The sequence below is a fragment of the Terrapene carolina genome, unplaced genomic scaffold (genome assembly GCF_002925995.2).
Source record: "Terrapene carolina triunguis isolate 2854851 unplaced genomic scaffold, T_m_triunguis-2.0 Scaffold113, whole genome shotgun sequence".
In the NCBI taxonomy this organism is placed as follows: domain Eukaryota; kingdom Metazoa; phylum Chordata; order Testudines; family Emydidae; genus Terrapene; species Terrapene triunguis.
The window spans coordinates 13,383,077-13,402,725 of record NW_020664464.1 but is presented as its reverse complement, the minus strand read 5'-3'; the positions used below and the strand labels follow the sequence as shown (position 1 = coordinate 13,402,725).

The window sequence follows — 19,649 nt, the reverse complement described above, 5'->3', positions numbered from 1 at the left end:
ATTAGCTCTACTCTTTTATCATGTGCTTTCTTAAAAAGAAACTCAGTAGTATTCAGTTGGTGGATGATAATTTAATATATTTAACATGGAATGTAACACTTCATTTTAATCAGGAACCTTTTATATCATTTGAAATTGGAGATTGTATAAATAATATTGTTTAATGTTTTATCAGTTAGGACCCAGTTTAGCTTTCACTGAAGATAATGTAAGTTTGACCATTGATTTCAATGAGAGCAGAACCTCGCTCACATCATTGTTTTGCTTCGGCAAATGAAATGGATTGCACTGTGCAATATCACTTTTCAGTAGCAAAGGTTTATGCCAAAATTTGATCAGGTATTACCATTGTGATTCTGGGTATATACTCTCTTTCTACCTTGTTTTTAACAGATAAGTGCATGCTACCATTTTTCTGTTAAAGACTGAGTCTACTGTTATATTACTTCAAAGACAACAAAAATGTTTTTGCTAAACTAGTCCATTACAAATAAATGCAAGCATGTTTGGATTTCATGCTCCACAATACTGCTCAAAGTTTTTGTTTGTTGTTTTTCTTTGGGGTGGGGGGAAGGTTGATTTTTTTTTTTTCTGCTGTGGTTCAAAATGTCTTAACTTTTTTTTTTTTTTTCAAACAAATTGAACTATTTTCAGTTTTATTGTAAAAGTATATGTGTTTCCTTAGAGGGAATTTAACAGCTGGAAGCCTGAGATTAATTTTCATAATGCTGTACAGTCCTCCATGCTTGTTAAATGCAAAGCTGCATTTCCACAGCTTGGTATTATCCTGCTAAGTTTTAATCATTTTCTCATTTTTAATTAATTAACTGATTTCTAAAAGCAGGAAGGAATTCTGCTGTGAACCACTGTTGCCATAATTCTTAAGCCTGGTCTACACTAACCCCCCCACTTCGGACTAAGGTACGCAAATTCAGCTACGTTAATAACGTAGCTGAATTCGAAGTACCTTAGTCCGAAATTACCGCGGTCCAGACGCGGCAGGAAGGCTCCCCCGTCGATGCTGCGTACTCCGCTCGCCGAGCTGGAGTACCAGCGTCGACGGCGAGCACTTCCAGGATCGATCCGGGGCACTTCCGGGATCGATCCGGGATCGATTTATCTTGTCTTAACCAGACGCGATAAATCGAACTCAGAAAACAGATTGCTTACATCCGGACCCGGATGTAAGTGAAGACGTACCCTTAGAAATATAGGGCTGTATTAATGAAAAAGTTATGCTCTGTGAAAAACACAGGAAAATATTTTAAGCATCTTTGTTTTAACTTGTACAGAAAAGAAATTCTTCATTATGGGTTATGTGCTATGTAAATGTGGGAGCCAAAGCGGAGGAGGTGATAGAAATGATGAAAGTGATGGGAAAGGGTCAAACCAGCTGACTGAGCGACATACTTGAATCAGGTTTCAGAGGGGTAGCCGTGTTAGTCTGTATCAGCAAAAACAACGAGGAGTCCTTGTGGCACCTTAGAGACTAACACATTTATTTGGGCGTAAGCTTTCGTGGGTTAGAACCCACTTCATCAGATGCACTGAGTGGAAAATACAGCAGGTATAAATACACAGCACATGAAAAGATGGGAGTTGCCATATCAAGTGGAAGGTCAGTCTAACGAGACAATTCAATTAACAGTAGGATACCAAGGGAGGAAAAATCACTTTTGTAGTGGTAACGAGAGTGGCCCATTTCAAACAGTTGTCAAGAAGGTGTTAGTAACAGTAGGGGGAAATTAGTATGGGGGAAATTAGGTTTTGTAATGACCCAACCACTCCCAGTCTTTATTCAGGACTAATTTGATGGTGTCCAGTTTGCAAATTAATTCCAGTTCTGCAGTTTCACATTGGAGTCTGTTTTTGAATTTTTGTTGTTGAAGAATTTTTAGGTCTGTTGTTGAGTGACCAGGGAGATTAGAGTGTTCTGCTACTGGTTTTTGAATATTATAATTCCTGATACCAGATTTGTGTTCGTTTATTCTGGGAATCCTGGATGCCCCATCATCTCAGGCATTGGCACCCTGACAGCAGGATTATCTGGCTATTTAAACTCTCTCCTCAGGCTCTACACTACCAGCACTCCGAGCTATCTTCGAGACACCACTGATTTCCTGAGGAAACTACAGTCCTTTGGTGATCTTCTAGAAAACATCATCCTAGCCACTATGGATGTAGAAGCTCTCTACACGAACATTCCACACAAAGATGGACTTCAAGCCGTCAGGAATAGCATCCCCGATACTATCACAGCAAACCTGGTGGTTGAACTTTGTGACTTTGTCCTCACCCACAACTATTTCGGATTTGGGGACAATTTATACTTTCAAGTCAGTGGGACTGCTATGGATACCCACATGGCCCCACAGTATGCCAACATTTTTATGGCTGACTTAGAACAACGCTTCCTCAGCTCTTGTCCCCTAACGCCCCTACTCTACTTGCACTACATTGATGACATCTTGATCATCTGAACCCATGGGAAGGAGGCCCTTGAGGAATTCCACCAGGATTTCAACAATTTCCACCCCACCATCAACCACAGCCTGGACCAGTCCACACAAGAGATCCACTTCCTAGACACTACCGTGCTAATATTCAATAGTCACATAAACACCACCTTATACCGGAAACCTACTGACCCCTTGGTATCCTGCTGTTAATTGAATTGTCTCGTTAGACTTACCTCCCACTTGATATGGCAACTCCCATCTTTTCATGTGCTGTGTATTTATACCTGTTACTGTATTTTCCACTCCATGCATTTGATGAAGTGGGTTCTAACCCACGAAAGCTTATGCCCAAATAAATGTGTTAGTCTCTAAGGTGCCACAAGGACTCCTCGTTGTTTATACTTGAATCAGTACATCTGTTTTCTGAAGTCAGATTAACCAATCCAATCCCTGATCTTATAAACACTCGCTTATCTTTATGCAAGTGAGTAGTTCCATTGTGGGATCGGGGCCTGAGTGTGTAAATTAGGTAGGTCTAAATTGTGCCTGTAGTTCAGCAGTACTCCATCTGTGTTCCTATCAGCAAAAAAGTAAGGAGGTGGTAGAGGAAACAAATAATTTGTTCCAAATGGGAGAGTAATAGAATATTCGCTGTGATATTCTAACATTGTTTTACAGTTGATTTAATTTAGAATTCTGTTATGGTTGGATTGATTTAATTTACAATTTTGGGGTTGTGATGTGATATTGCCTTAACACAAGATTTTTATAGTGATATTATTTGGTGTGTTTAAGACTCGCTTTGATGACAGTGCTCTTCAAGATTGAGGAGCACTGTTCTATTCTGGGGAAGAAAGGATGGTCTGGTGGTTAAGGCATCAGACTGGAATTTAAGAGAGATGAGTTCTGTGCCTGATTGTGCCATACGCTTTCTGTATGGTCTTGGGCAAATCACTTAGGATGAAATCCTGGTTCCACAAAAGTCTATGGCAAAGATTCCATTGACTTTAATGGTGCCAGGAATTTACCCTCATTATCTCTGTTTCAGTGCTCCATTTGTAAGGGGGAGGTATTAATGTTTTCCTATTTTATTGCTATGTTGTGAGGAAAAATGTGTGTGTGGAGGGGTTATATATTACATTAATGGGGACCACATAAATTGAATAATTCCTGATAATCAAATTAAATTCTCATTGTCATAACACAGTTGCAGGATTAGTATTTTGTAAGTATTGCCATAGAGCTACTGATTGATTGTGCCAGTAGTTCTCTTTTGGGGATTGGTAATTGATTTCCACTCTTCCCCCACCCTGCCTTTTCTTGGCATGTGAAAACTGAGCGTGCTCCTTGATTTGTTGCCAGAGAATGTTCACTGGCATCAATAGCAGAAGATGTGGGGGCAGCAACTAAAGTGCTTGTACCATCATGGGAAGACTATGCTCACATTCTTTTTTGCTTTATGTTAAAGAATCAACCAGTTTAATAGTACACATTAACACAGGCTACTTCACATGGCTGTCATCTCCTAAAATAAGTCAGAAAAACTGCACACATTCTTAAAGATTAAAAACGCTTCACTATATCAATATAGCGTATCTAACTTTTTTGAATTTCCTTTCAATTACAAACTTCAGATGAACAATCTACATGTAGAAAACATTGTTATTCCATAATTGGAATCAAAAGATTGACACTTATTTTTGTTATGGGAAGCAGTATAAATCCATACTTTTGGTCCAAGAACTGTGAGATCTTCTGTTTATCCTCAGTTTAGCAATGGGTGGAAGCAGTCCAACTTTAAAGTTCTATTTCAGTTTCGGGCATGTTATGACCAGTTGTGTAATAGAATTTTCTTCAGGCCATTTGTGCCTGACATCAGTATCAAACATCTACAAGCCTGACTGTTTCCCTGAGATCTCGCTCTGCATGCCTGTGTCTGTGTCCCCACTGCTCCACCCGGGCCTGCAAAAAGCCCTCTGTAGAATTGGGCATCTCTGGTTGGAAGGAAGCAAATCTGTAGGAAAATTAATGCATCTGATATTACATTAACTTTTCTGTGGTTCTTCTCTGGCTAAGAACCCTATTCTAAGAGGATGATAAGGAAGGTGAAGTTAGGGGAAGGATCAGAGACTGGAGAGCTGGAATGAAAGCAGATAGTCTATGTGTGGGAAGACCCTGTGCCTTAGGTGGAATCGCAGGATCTGGAGGAGTAAAATCCTGCTAATTTTGCAAGTTAGGAGAAAGCCTTCCCCGTAGAACAGTTTGGGAAAATTCCATGAGGGGAACCTTGCTGAGTCTTCCTCCCCTTGGAGAGCTTCAAAGGGGTTTACACAGGAGGAGGCTGTTTGGCCCTATTTTTTTTTTTTTTTAAAAAGCCAAATTAATACAAAAATATATTTCTTGGTCATAAAAATTGAAAGGCAGATAAAAAAAGTTGGTTATTCACATTTATAAAATATGAATATGAATCAAATGTACATATGATTTAACAATGTCTGTCATAATCTAGTTAGAATTAATTTTCCAGTAGATATCAAGTGCTGACCTTGAAAATGTTGGGGGTTTGGGATTTTTTTTTAAAGTCTTGCAGCTAACTGTTTCAGAAGAGAGATTTCTCTCTAGAATGCCTACCTGAGGTTTTTTTTGGGGTGGGGGGAGAGAGGATTACAGCATCGATATTTTCAATATTGTAATAAGCCCTGATCCTGCGAATGACTGTGTGTAGGTGCTTCGGACCAAATGTATACAGTCAGCTGCAGGATTGGGGTCTTAAATTAGTACTAATAATCTTCTCTTTGTCTGAATACTGGGATTTAGGTCTAGGGAAGAACACAATATGACTTTTTAAAGACACTTTCTTGCATATCTAACTCCACATAAGATTCTATCCTTATCCCTGCTTTAAAAATACACCTGTACCCCGATATAACGCTGTCCTTGGGAGCCAAAAAAATCTTACTGCGTTATATTAAACTTGCTTTGATCCGCCGGAGCACACAGCCCCGCCCCTCCGGAGTGCTGCTTTACCGCGTTATATCTGAATTCGTGTTATATCAGGTTGCGTTATATCGGGGTAGAGGTGTAGTAGCTTTTGTAGTTGATAGATGGGGTTCTTTGGTATTTCTCTTATTGCAGTGGATTATGGTTTTTCAATAAAGTTTCTATCATCTGTAGTAGTCCCTGTACTGTACTGCATCTATATCCTGCACATCTGTGCAAGCTGCAATGCCTGAGAGTGAGATGCGGTGTGGTGCCAATGTCCCTCCCCAACCTCCTCTCCATTCTCTCTCCTTCCATCCACCTGTGAGAAGAAAGGGTGTGTGGCATGGCAACTCTGTAACCTGTTCCCTGACTGACATGCTATCTGTCATGTGGGTAACTACTGTAGTTCAGGGCCATAAGTTTCTAGTATTTCCATGTGACAGCCAGGTAGAGAGATCTGTTTAAAAATGTAGCCCCAAAAGTCATTTTTTTGGTCATTTATCTTGTAGTGGCTTCTGCACTGAAGGGTCTAATTTCAGTACTGTTGTCTGTTCAGCTTCCAGTTGCATTACTCTGAAGTTGATGGAATCCATTTTCCCCATCCATAATGGCTATTGCCTCATGCACATTTTGGAAACAGGCATTACGTTTTGGCAGGTTTTCTTTGATTTAGTCTGCTTTTCAGCAGGAGCAGAAATAGTAATTGCTTCACAGTAAGATGGTAGATCCTTCATCTCAGCAGTGGGCAATTTCACATGAAATCTTAATAGCTGGCTTTCTTCTTAATCTTTGGCATTGTAGGATTGTCTGAAGTCTTAAATATTGTCTTAAAAATAAATAAGTTATTGGTAAGATTTAACTCTAAGTTTGCTAGATACCAATTGCTGAGGGAGCCAAGTAGAAGTGTATCTTCCTGTTGTGATGTGCCTCCAATACAGTATTTTTAAACTCCATCCATATGCAGCCATACAGTACTTTCAATTCATTCATGATAATACCAGGCAGATATTGCATTCTTCTGGTTCTTTAGAGAAATTGTTTGTCTGTAAAATATTGATGAATCATCCTTAATGTTTTTTGATACCTCTGTCAGAATTTAGAGTCCAGAAGAACACAGAGGGGTGAGGAACTTATTTTGCATGAGCATATATTAAATGCATTAAAACAAGACAAAACCCATCTCATTCTCCTCCCACTTTTTGTGCACCTTTCCCTAACTACAACCAAAAATACAGTACTTTAGGAGCATCTCTCCTTCCTGATTCCCTTCTCCTTTCAAAACTGGACACTCTCCTTCTGATTGTTTTTCCCGATTTTTCTAAATTCTGGATCCATTGTCATCCTTCTAGGTTCTTTCTGATCCCAGTATGCTGATGCTCACTACCATCCTGCATTTGTCAGGTCTTCCTTCTGGCAAAAGAATTCTGAATTGTTCTTCCCTCTTTGTATTGGTTTGAGTTTCACCAAACAATTGCCACAGGTGTTTTTCATCACTCCCCTATATGCCAGTGTGATTTTTTTCCCCCCCTTCCCCACCCCCCAGCTCTGGTGGCTCGGGAGGTAGGGATTACAGATGAATCCTTGTGTGTCAGTGCAGTGTACTTCCGCTAGACAGTGGTGCTGTCACACAGATGCTGTTATTAATTCATAAGTTCAGGTATCCAAAATACATCTTACTTTAGCTGTTTTACTTAACACTTACTATTTCTTTTAAAGGGGCACCATAATATAAAAAAATCCACTTTTGCATCTGAAAACTTTTTACCAACTGTTGTGCAAGTAACTCCTCAGATTATCGTCATTTACTAAGTGCAATAACTGATCGTTAAAAAAGTAGAGGAGATATTTTTCTAGGTTTTTTTCCTGTTTACTCTCTGAATTTGAAAGTACTTTGGGTCTGATCCAAAGCCCATTGAAGTCACTGGAAGGGCTCTCGTTGAATTCAAGACACTCATTGAGATCAATGGAATTTATGCCCTTTGTGTGTAGTCATTTTCACTGTTTCCCCTGTATAGTCAATTACTTCCTTCTCTTGTCTGCATGGGTCTTGAATACAGTTGCAGGGGAGCGTTAGACACATTTTAAAAAATTAATAAGTAGGAAAATGTGATTTAAAATAACAAAATTTGCCAGAAGGACTCAGACATGTATAGCACCTGAAACTACTTTAGTATATTTTTTTTAAAACCTTCATTAAATCTCAGATTGGTGGGGTCCCTTTCAAATGTCTTTTTAAAAAGAAAGATTTACTAAGCCAAATTGTGGCCTGTCTAGCATGGCGGTGGAGTGGTTTAAGAGGACGCAAGTTGCCTCCTTATGGCCCCTCACTAGTTACCCACGTGACAGATAGCATCTCAGTCAGGGAACAGGTTACAGAGCTGCCATGCCACACACCCTTTCTTCTCACAGGTGGATGGAAGGAGAGAGAATCAAGTGGGGGCAAGGGAGAGACATTGGCTCAACACCCCATCTCACTCTCAATTATGTCAGCTTGCATACATGTGCAAAATATAGACGCAGTGCAGTTTAATCTCTTCCTTGAGCTGCAGAGGACCTGGGAGTGAGACTTATTCCCTGAGTCCCAGACTCTCTCCTAGGTTGCTCTTGGGACAATGCAACAATACACTGCCACTTACTCTGGGATTGTTCTAACAGTTGAGCACTAAGTCAATTAGATCTTCCTTGGGAAAGTTGTTTTGGAGACGGAGAAGGAGGCCACCTTTTAAAATATAACAGTCTAAATGTAATTTTTTATTTACAATCCTTAAAGAGCATTGTGATTTTAATTTCAGAATTATGTTGTGAGCCTTTCTTTATTGGCAAGTATATCCAAATGTGCAGTTCTATAGCTGATGAACTTGCAATTACAAGTTCTATACAAATTATAGATAATATAAATGTAGTAAACATCGTTAGACTAATTACAATGAAATAAAACAACTGTTGGTGTCTAGAAACAATTTCCTTCTGACGAATGTGCGGCATTTGTCAAAAATAAATTCTATGGTAGGTAAATATTTGGTGCTCCAAACTGAATGTCCTTCCAAAGTCTGATTTTTGCAGATTTCCTATCATTTTAAAAAATAGGTACATATACAAAATAATTATGGCTAATTTCTTGCTTTTTTTTGTTTAATTTCATTGTATGCAGACTGCTGAAATCAAAGACACTTCTCAAAGATGTAAACAAAAACAAGATGCTGTGGAAAAGAAAGACAAACAAGTAAGAGAACCTTAATGTGTGGGGGGTTTTTTTATTCTTGTTTGCAGGTGCTGTGGAGCATTGATATAATACTAAATACATCACATGAAGTGTTCAGGTAAATATTGTGGAATTTAGTGTTGTCCTGGCTGAGTCACTGTTTGGATTCCATCAATGACACCCATATTTCAGCCACTCATGATGGAAAGTTCAACTGGAGATGAAATGTAGTGTTGCAAGCTGTCTGCAGCCTCCACTCCTCCAAAGACCCACATCTGGTTGGTACAGCCCCCTCCAAAGTGTACAGAGGCAAATTCGGAGGCAACAGGGACAGAGTATCCAGGAAATACAGTGATTCATTGTATCGCCCAGCACCCTCAGCACTCAGACTTGCGGAGTTCCTTAAAGTTGCTATCCCCGAGGAAAATTGAAGTTTATCAGTAGAACAGAGTACTGTCACGGAACAGCTGTCTTTTCAAGTTAGATGCAATGTTCTATTATAAGGAATTTACTTTTTGTATACAGTATGCATATTACAAGTTTTTGCTTTTGTTGAATACTTTTGCTACATTAGAATATTTTCTAGTGCTCACTTACTCTTATCCACTGTACCCTGGTGCCTTAAGTCTAACCAGATGAAGAAACAGAATAGTTGCTTGTGTTAGCTAATCAGAGAGCTTCTATATGTACACCATTTAAAAAAAATTAAATGCAAAAAGCTGTTAATGCAACATTAAGGCTCCATAGCTAAGCACTCAGTCAATAAATATGAAAATTAAACATAAGGAGGAGAGTTCAAGTTGCATATTCCATTTTGTTACGTTGAATTTATTCAATCTTGTACTAATTCTCAAACTATCCAGTAGCATGCAACTTTTACTATAATTTTAGATAAACATATATCTGAGGGCAGGTCTTCACTACCCGCCGGATCGGCAGGTAGAGATTGATCTATCGCGTCTCGTCTAGATGCGGATAAATCAATCCCCGAACGCACTCCCCGTCGACTCTGGAACTCCCGCTCGCGAGAGGTGGAAGCGGGGTCGACGGGGGAGTGGCAGCGGTCGACTTCCCGCTGTCCTCACGGCCAGGTAAGTCGACCTAAGATACGCCGACTTCAGCTACGCTATTCGTGTAGCTGAAGTTGCATATCTTAGGTCGAAACCCACTCCTCCCCCCCAGTGTAGACCAGGGCTAAGAATCTGTAATAATGTGTTTAAAGATTGAGATTGTAATACATTTGTTCTTTAAAACTCTGGCACAAATTCTAGTTATTTTACAAAAAGGCATCAATTTGAGTTGTTAGGTGGGTTTTTGAGCAAGGATGAGATCTTATATTTTTAAACCTGCTTGACTACATCAACATTTCAATATCTGTTACAACAATCTTTTGTAATTATCCACCTTTTGTTGTATATGCAAAAATTCATTTGTAAATGCCATTCTGGGAAAATATTTGCGTTTCTCTTAGATTGAAGAAATTCAGCAAGCTTTGAGAATGAAAAGCGATGAAGAAATGGATCGACAGAAGAGAATACACAACTCTCATAAGATGATAGAGGACTGGCAGAATGAGCTCAACAGTACAGGAAACTCTGAGAATCTTCAACCTCAGATTGATTCTATTAACAATGAGCTGAGACAGTTGCAAGAAGAAAAGGCAAATATTGATGGTGAAATGAGTGATCTGCGAAGAGAGAGAGAGAACCTAGAGAGGGAAAAGAAAAGTGAGATTGCTTGATTCTTTCCCTACTATGGTTACTACATGCAATCCTTTAATGTTGAAGTGACTTTACTGAGACTCTAAATCATTTCAAACCTTAGTAACTGTATTTTTGTACATCTCTATAGTGCTTTCATCTTTCCAAGGCCTGTAAAAGTGACAGGGATAGCTTGTTTTGGAAGGGACACCATCAACTTGAAAACTAGTCTTTCAAAAAAATGATTGCACGTAGTTTCAGTAAACCTGCTCCTCATAGATGCTGCCAGTTTGTATGTTTTTCCAATTGAATTTTTCTATTTAAATTATTTTTTCTCTCTTACTATGTGAAAGCCCCATACAAACGAAAGGAAAACTGATAGATTGTACAGGAGAAATGCTGAAACTGACTTTTCAGTCATGTCAAATGCATAAAGTAAACAAAATACAGAAAGGGTTTTCTTTATTATAGTAATTTTAGATGTTACTTGTTTAGATGTTACTTTAACGTTAAGTTAAAAAAACTTCAGACAGAAATGGTCATTTTATTAAATTGATGGTATTCGTTTAAACTAGAAGAATTAAATGTGGCATGGGTGCCAAGATGCTATGTGTAAAATGGCAATATCTTAGTGACTGTTTCTCCTTCTGCCTTTGTTAGATGAACTTGGAGGCCAGCCTTTCCTATTCTTAATGAATTACACTGCACTTTTTTATATTAGCCTGGCCTTTTGTGTTAGTTCTGTCTTGATGTAACTTGAGAGCTAGAATTAAAATGTATCTTTTTAGAGCTCTTCTTGATTAACTTGCTTCCACACATTTTTTGTCTGTATGGCCCCAACACTATAGTATCAAAACACCTCCCATGTATTTATGGATTTATCCTTGCAGTACTCCAATGGAGAACTGAGGCACAGAAAGACTGATTGTCCTGCTTAGTGAGGTCTAGAAAAATAGGAAATTGAACCCTGTCTCCTGAATCCCAGTCCAGTGCCTTAAGCACAAGACTATCCTCCTTCCCCATTATTGGAGAATGTAGATTGGAAACATTCTGTGTGTTCCTGGAAGATTTTGTAGTATTTTTTTCTTAGTATCATGTGGGAACCTCAAGGTCCCTCCCAAAAAGGGATGACATGAAGAATGCTACTTATGTGTGTCTTCAGAGGGAGAATGAGTTCTCCCTTTCCTCTCTTGGGTGGCAAGAACCCTCCCACACCATTCTTGCATTACAGCAACATTCTTCTGTTGTCACCAAATAAATAACAAATAGAAAAGTACTGCAATAGAAGTTTCTTATCCCCCTACCCCCCACAAGTATAAAATTTCCTTCTCTTCCTTCTCCCTTTTTCTATTAGTGGAGGAGAAGGTTTTGGTTTTTTAAGATAGTGGCAGTCCAGGATTTTTGGCTATATTATTTGGCAATTGTTTACTTGAATGTCTCTGCACCTAGAATAGGCCCATTGCAAAAATTAGTTTGAATATTAATATTTATACCTGGATATTGTTAATCTCTGTTTTGAAGTACATTTCTGTTTATTTCACATAGCTCTGGGATTTAAAATTTTAATGGAGTACATGCTTTAGAATGGATGGGATACTGGTCATAAGTGTATGAAAATAAGAAACGCTCTTTCCTAACCATAATACTGTAGCACTATAGTTATTAAACATTAGAAATCTTTAGTTGTGATGTGTAGGCTTGACTTAATATAACTTTCTTAAACAAAATTACAGGAGTAACTGATCGCATTGTACAATTTAACAATATGATGAATCTGAAGGAAGATAAGCTCAGAGGGAGATACCGAGACACACACAATGCTCTTCTGTGGCTAAGGGAGAACAAAGACCGATTTAAAAGAAGTGTCTGTGAACCCATGATGCTTGCAGTAAGAAAATTCGCTTGAGTATAATACTAATTAGTGGCTAATAGTGTGTCTTAAAAAAATTAAATTCTGGATTGGTTGTTATTTCTATTATAAACCTAAAATCTAGAGGCTCCCTAGCTTATCTACTGTTTTACAATGAATTAGCAAACTGGAGTACATTTAAATCAATGTCTACAGCTGGTTAAGAGGTGTAATTTTTCTCATGCAAGTAATATAACAAGTGTGAAAGTTTTACTAGACTCCTTTGTACCTTGAGTATGTTGTTACATGGATGAACACAGAGTGCTTTCAGCCATCCAACATACAGGTTTCCAATGGAACTGCCCTTCTTCAAGGTGGCCTCTACAAATTCCAACTGGTGAGATATATCCCTCTTGTATTCCCCTGAAATTTGGGAATCTTCTAAGAAAGCAGTGGTGGTTGGGATTATATGCGAGCCTTCTCATAGTTCTGAATATTCAGAACAGAAGTTTTAAGAGGACTTTTGCTCCCTACCTGCTTCAGTTGCTTCTTTTCCACATCCAGCTGCACGCATAGAGGCGTTCAATCTGTGCTCAGTCTTGGTTTGTTTCTTGGCCAGACTTTCCTATTATTACTAATAGTTGTCAGTAATGTTCATTTTACATAGTTTTAGGTACTCAGAAGTCAGTAACTAAGTTTAACTAATCCTTCTAAACTTGCTGCTTCATGCTAGTTTTGGAAATGCCAGAAATGGTTTTGCATTATCAGAATCAAATATTATTTTTGCCTTTTCCAGATCATTCGCTCCTACTGGATATAGCATTGTCAGGTCAAGTTAATCAAAAACATATCTTGATCTAAGGGCCATTACCTTTCTCCTTCAAGGCTAGTTAATCTTCACAGTGTCCATGAACATCTGAATCTTTTCCCCCTAATCTCTATTGTACAATATAACCCTGTTTCTTTGAGGGTTTTAGGAACATCTGAAACTTTTAAATCAATTAAAACTGGGTCACCAGTTCTGAAATCACTAGTGGAAGCAATCAAACTTTGGTCAATTGCCACTGTATTTAATAGAGTTATATAGTAGTGTGTATTGGTTTTCTCAAACATATCTCGATCCTTTTACAGCTAATAGTATGATATAATTTTAGTGTATTGATATGTTCCTAATATTACCATATTTTACCAGCGTACAAAAACCTTCCTTCATCTTAAACAATGGATTTGTTTTGTCTGAGAATTCTTTTGAGAAAACCAGATTAACATCTAGTAAATTCCAAATCCTCTGTCTCCTCACAGGGCCTTGGGTTTCTATATTTATGTTTAGCTGTGCTCACTGGCTACTAGTGAAATCAACGAGAACTGCATGTGAATATCCTAACGATGAATCTGGAGTTTTCTGATATTTCCACCTTTCCTTAGAGCAGGGTTCGGCAACCTTTCAGAAGTGGTGTGCCGAGTCTTCATTTAGTCACTCTAATTTAAGGTTTCACGTGCCAGTAATGCATTTTAACGTTTTTAGAAGGTCTCTTTCTATAAGTCTATAATATATAACTAAACTATTGTTGTATGTAAAGTAAATAAGGTTTTTAAAATGTTTAAGAAGCTTCATTTAAAATTAAAATGCAGAGCCCCCCGGACCAGTGGCCAGGACCTGGGCAGTGTGAGTGCCACTGAAAATCGCTCGTGTGCCGCCTTTGGCACACGTGCCATGGGTTGCCTACCCCTGCCTTAGAGCAAAGTATTGCCTTTGTTTTATTAAATGTTGGCTTGGATATTACCTGTCTTACGTTATTTATTGTTTTTAATGTATTTTATTTTTAGAATTATATTACATCACTCTTTTCATGATCCTCCTTTGTCTTTTTATCTGAGCAGATAAACATGAAAGACAATAGACATGCTAAATATGTTGAAAATCACATTTCAGCAAATGATATGAGGGCCTTTGTTTTTGAAAATCAAGAAGACATGGAAATATTTCTTCGGGAGGCAAGTACTCAGTCATATAACATGTTACCTATGTAGCTTAAAATAAATAATATTGATGCAGGAACCCTCCAGTTTAGAGCATACTTATTATGACCACTAAGTAATTTATGCACTATGTAATAATACATTTGCTAGGTAAGATCAGTTTTTTTGTAAACTGTACTGAGACCACAGATATGCAGACTCCCACCTGATTTTTCTCTTTCATAATTTAAATAAAAGAGCAAGATTTTTCAAAATCCAGAGCGGAGGATTTTTTGCTCTTGCATCCCTGTGCATCTGACTCATACCTGGCTCAGCTACTTAGGTGGGACAGTGGGCTCTGAATTTGTCAGTGACTGCTGTTTATTTGACTAATGTATTTTCTTAAAAAGCTTTTCCTACATGGTAGTAGTTAGGTAGTGGCTTTTGGAGAACTCATCTGGTTGGGGCACCACAGATGTGGGCTTTTGTGGATGCTTGCATATGTTTTAGTGGTTTGTGTTCTTCATCTTTTTGTTGAGACACCTTTTTTACTGGATATTTCGGCTTGTCTAGTAAATTGAAATTGAAAATGTATATATTTAAGGAATTGATAAAAAGATCAGTTAAACATCTGGAGGGGTTAGTTCACATCTATATTACATATTTCCCAGATGCTGATGCAGAAAGGATCTGCTTGCTACAGTAACTCATTTCTGTCCAGGATTTTGAAGGTCACCAAGGCAACGTTGCTGAGGAGATTGATCATTAATGGGGGGGAAAACATAAGGAGGACTCTTTTCTTTTCTTTTCTTTCGACCGGCCAACTGACCACAGTTTTCTGCTAACTGAATGTAGAGAAAATGAAAAAGCCTCAGTGGATGTAAATAACTTTGGTTATCATGTGGGAGTCAGAATAATTTTAAATGCATGTGAGATTAAATCAATAAAGGAAATGTTTGCTTCTATGAAATGCATCTTTTTCATACATTAGTATCATTTTAATTTCACTCAAAACTCTTGTTTTGTTTTTTGTTACTGAATATCTTGTTTGGTGTAACGTTTAGGTGCGTGACCATCAGAAATTAAAAGTTAATGCTGTATGTGCACCCACTGAGTCATGTGCTGAAAATAGACCTTCAAGATCAGTTGAAGAGTTGCAGTAAGTAATAAAATACTTAACCTTAAAACTATTGTCAACATTGAATGTTTTGGTCTCAGTGCAAAATGATGTCGCTGTGCACCATGCTTTTTTTTTTTTTTTTTTTTGCAAATCAAACTCTTACCTCAAGATCTAATGTTTTTTTCTTTCTGAATATTTGTGCTAACTTGTCATAAACAAAACTGGTTAAAGATCTATTTGTGATTTTCACCTTTTCTCTTCCTCAGCCAATATGGTGTTTTCTCTTATTTACGAGAGTTATTTGATGCTCCTCATCCTGTGATGAGTTACCTTTGTTCCCAGTATCGTGTTCATGATGTCCCTGTGGGAACTGAGAAGACCAGAAGCATGATTGAAAGGGTGAGAGGTGCTAAATAACATGAGTAGGACTATGATTTTCTTAAGACCATATTTAGGAAAGTTGCTGAAAAATCGACATGAAAAAAGTTCTAATGGGCGTTATTTTGGGTACAAATAAAACTTTTCACTTAGTGGGGAAAAAACCAAGACCAGTGGCTTATATAATGAGTAGATTTTAACACATTGGAGCAAACTATTGGTTGCAATGCTTCACAGGAAGTTAAATGTTCATCTTACCCTAGTAATGCACTAATCAAATCTCTAAAACTCAGAGGTTTATTATGGTAAAAAGTCAAAACTATTAATCTGTTTTGTAGTAATCAAGTAAGCTTTTTGGGTGGCCAGGCCTGAAAGTTTCTGGGTACTTTTTAAAGTAAAATAAATTACAAACCATTTACTAGCTTTCCAAATTTTAAAATAAATGTTTTCATTTTGGAGCTAGGAAATTTCATGACCCCTACTTGAAACAGTGAACTCTTGAGAGCAGTAATTGGAAGGTACTTTCTGCTTGAAATGCCTTTTATCTAATATAGTCTTGTAACCTCCTCACTGTATTATTTGTTTTGATAAAGGAAATACAAGAAATTTAGACTTGTTTTAAATGGGCTGACAGAAAGAGTCACCTTCCTGGGAATCCTTCGCGCACGCTCTCTCTCCTCCCCCCCGTCCCATACCTCACTCAGTGCTGACTTATGCATTTAAGATTTGCACTTGTGACTGTAATAATAATAATAATAATTAATAATAATACTCCCTTCAGCACCAGTAGTTCTGTTTGTGGTGAACAGTTGTTTTTCACATTGCACAGAGAATGGGATTCCAAGTGAAAAATTACTTTTTCTTCTGGGGTATGGTTGGAAATTCACTTTTTCTAAGGGAGCCTGTTTTCCTTAATAGGGAGAAAGGGAAAATTAATGCTCATTCAAGGAATAAGGTCTCCAGGCAGGGAAGCTTGCCCCTTATTTGTGGGAGAGGGGTTATCTCTCTCTTTCTCTCCTTTCTTATATGTTAGGGAGAGAACACAAGGGTAGATGAGATGGGAGAAGATAAGAAATTCCCCTTCACTTCCTTATTTCAAAGGAGCTTTCTACTGGTCTTGAAGCCCATCCTTTTGATGGGTTGGAAAGAGGAGTCACTTGTTATGTGCTGAAGATTTGCTGGAGTGCACGCCTATGTCCAAAACATATCTTGGGTGCATTAGCTGAGGAGAGCTGGCAACTGCTCCTCAACTCTGCTGGGAATTGTGCTTCCCATGTGAGAAATGACACTTCTCCGCATATCCTCTGGGGGCACTTACTGGAAGGTGAAAGAAGTCCAAAAAACTTTTCTTCTCCTCTTCTGGCAACTCATCCTATGGGCATGGATGAAGAGGAGCCCCCAGTTCACCAACCTAATGTGTTCATGATGTACCTGGGGTAGAACAGCAGTTTTAAAATATCTACGAAGGGAATGCTTTCAAGTATCAAGTGGTTCCTCCCTTCCCCCTTCCCCCCCCCCCCCCCCCGTCTCTCGACAAGGAACTGTCACACTCCCAATTCATTACTCATGGTGGCAGGTGAGAGAATCCCACCAGTTCCAAAATGCCAACAATAATTTGCCTTCTGATCATGTGATAGGCTATTTATTTTGAAACAAAACCTCCTCGTGTAGAATTTACCTAATATTTGATACCACGTGAAGTCATAAATGATACTTTCTGTAGCCCTTTTCTACTGTGGTTACACAAACTTGAAATTTCAAACATTAATAATTTTAAACCCTTTCCTTCATTTAAACTTGGCTTGATTTTCTTTCCTCTGCTGTGTGGACCACAGTTATGTGAGGTGTTATGTGAATTTTATATTGGCTGTTTTGAGTTATTTGGGCACCACAACTGTTTTTTTCAGTGAAATGTGTGGTATTCCTCATGCTCTCATAATAACTCTAATATTTAAATTAATATTGCTAAAATGTTGCAAACAAATTAATTTTTGGGCTCAGACCAAGTATGGGAAGCTTTACTCATAGACCTGAAGGAGAAAAAAGAGTTAGAATGGAATTGGCCTCTCAACCTTAAGGTGAACTGCAAAGCAAAATGAAGACTTGGTTAAGCACAGATTTCAGTACTCAGTAACCTCACAGTATCCAGGTTGTGGGGAGAATTCTGTACAGAGATTTTTAATTAATAATTTTCTAATTATTTTCCATTCTGGAAACTTCTTGATTCATCATGGTTCATTGAGGATGTCACATAATCCTTCTGAAATATTGCAGTACCATGGGTTGTAATGAGGCTTCCCTTATTTCTGATGTCTCCATCTTGAGTGTCTTCAGTGAATCATGAAGTACCAGATATCAGGGAAGGTATGAGATTTTAAAAGAATAATGATAAATTCCACACCTCCTTTCAGGTATCTGTTCTTAACCAAAGTCTCAATTTTGCTTTGGGACTTACCTCAAACGGTAACTCTTTGGAACACCATAATAGACATTTACATAGCATCTTTCTTCTCCAAAAATCTGAAAGAACTATCTATATAGTTTGTCTCTATACAGGAGTCATTCACTCATCACAGAAGTGCAGCAGTTGTTTTACTGTGTATGACAACACAGAATGAGTGTGATTTTTTTTTTATTGCTACTTTAATTCAGTCTGCAAAATCTTCAGATTCAATGATGCAACAAACTTGTTGAATCTCCTTTATGCAATGGCATGTTCATACACCAGAAACTTGGCTAATTTTAGTATCCCCACTCCAAATCATAGTTAGTTTATTTCCTATTCTGAAAATAATCTTCCTTGTTCAGAATAGATGAGCCTTACATAAGATTTTTGTCAAATGGCTTTGTTTTTCATGTTTAGGTTATACAAGAAACCAAATTTAAACAAATCTACACAGCAGAAGAAAGGTATTCAGTGAAAGTGTCTGCTTATACAAACCAAACTATTTCTAGTAACACATCCCTGAGACCAGCGCAGTTTCTCACTGTCACAGTAGATGCAGATGAAAGAAGGCAGTTGGAAAACCAACTAAAGGTAGGCCGTTTTATTTTAGTGTTTAGAAAAAAATTCTAAAGTACATAGATTGAAATACTGCCAATTTTTTGTTCAATAAAACTGTATTATTTGGCCTGGATCTGGTATGATTGTAATGAGAATATTAAAGATTTTTTGTGTCACTATTTACTATAGGATGTTAATAGATGTTTCCAGTTACGAGATTCTCAATTGCATACATTATATGAGAGGCAGAAGGGTCTGGAACGCAAAGATAATGAGCTGAGACAGCAAAAGAAGGAACGTTTGGAGAGAAAAAACAAAAGGAAACAACTGGAATCAAAAATTAGTATGAAACACGATAGGTATGACTTCTGATGAGTCTGTTTGATTGCAAATATTTTCTCTTGCTGAGACAGCATTAAGATGCAGAAATAAGTCTGAAGTATTAAAATCAGTTATGATTTTGTATGTTGGTGACTAGGGCCATTTTAATAACAAAATGGAAATAACAAGCAATCCCTAAAATGTGTCTTAGCTACCTCTAGCCCATTGATTCTGACAAGATATAATTTATTCTTAAGAACTAATTGGCAGCTGGGCTTCAGAAGTGGGGTGATATAGGTGATGCAGAATATAGGTGATTCTCCCACCTTTCACTTCTGAAATATAGGTAGGTTCATCTGTGATTGAGGTCACCGCTGAGGATATATTTGTTCTCTTAAGCTTGGTCTACACACAGTTTTGTATACTGGTGAAACGGTTTCTGATACAAATGAAGAGGGGGAGGAGGAGGAGGATTTAAAAAAAATAATTATACTGGATGTTGTTATGCCAGTATAAAGGTACCTTTATACTCTAATAGTTTTATTTCTTTTCCCTTATAGGAATAAGCATACCGATATAAGCACCTTTATACTGGTATACATGCATCTGCACTATGTTGTTGTATACTTTAACTACCAATATAGTTAAAGCAGTACAGCCTTTGTGTATAGACAA

The 19,649-nt window shown here is 37.9% G+C and overlaps 1 protein-coding gene across 2 annotated transcripts in view; it reads left to right on the top strand.

The window, feature by feature from the left end:
- The window catches only part of SMC5 (structural maintenance of chromosomes 5), an 86,284-nt gene that overhangs the window by 32,575 nt on the left and 34,060 nt on the right, over positions 1-19,649 (top strand). For both annotated transcript variants that reach the window (XM_026652369.1, XM_026652371.2), the window contains exons 8-15: positions 8,593-8,664; positions 10,115-10,370; positions 12,077-12,231; positions 14,074-14,187; positions 15,216-15,310; positions 15,538-15,670; positions 18,513-18,686; positions 18,843-19,012. In XM_026652369.1, the coding sequence (XP_026508154.1) occupies positions 8,593-8,664; positions 10,115-10,370; positions 12,077-12,231; positions 14,074-14,187; positions 15,216-15,310; positions 15,538-15,670; positions 18,513-18,686; positions 18,843-19,012 (1,169 nt within the window). The remainder of the gene's footprint in view (positions 1-8,592; positions 8,665-10,114; positions 10,371-12,076; positions 12,232-14,073; positions 14,188-15,215; positions 15,311-15,537; positions 15,671-18,512; positions 18,687-18,842; positions 19,013-19,649) is intronic.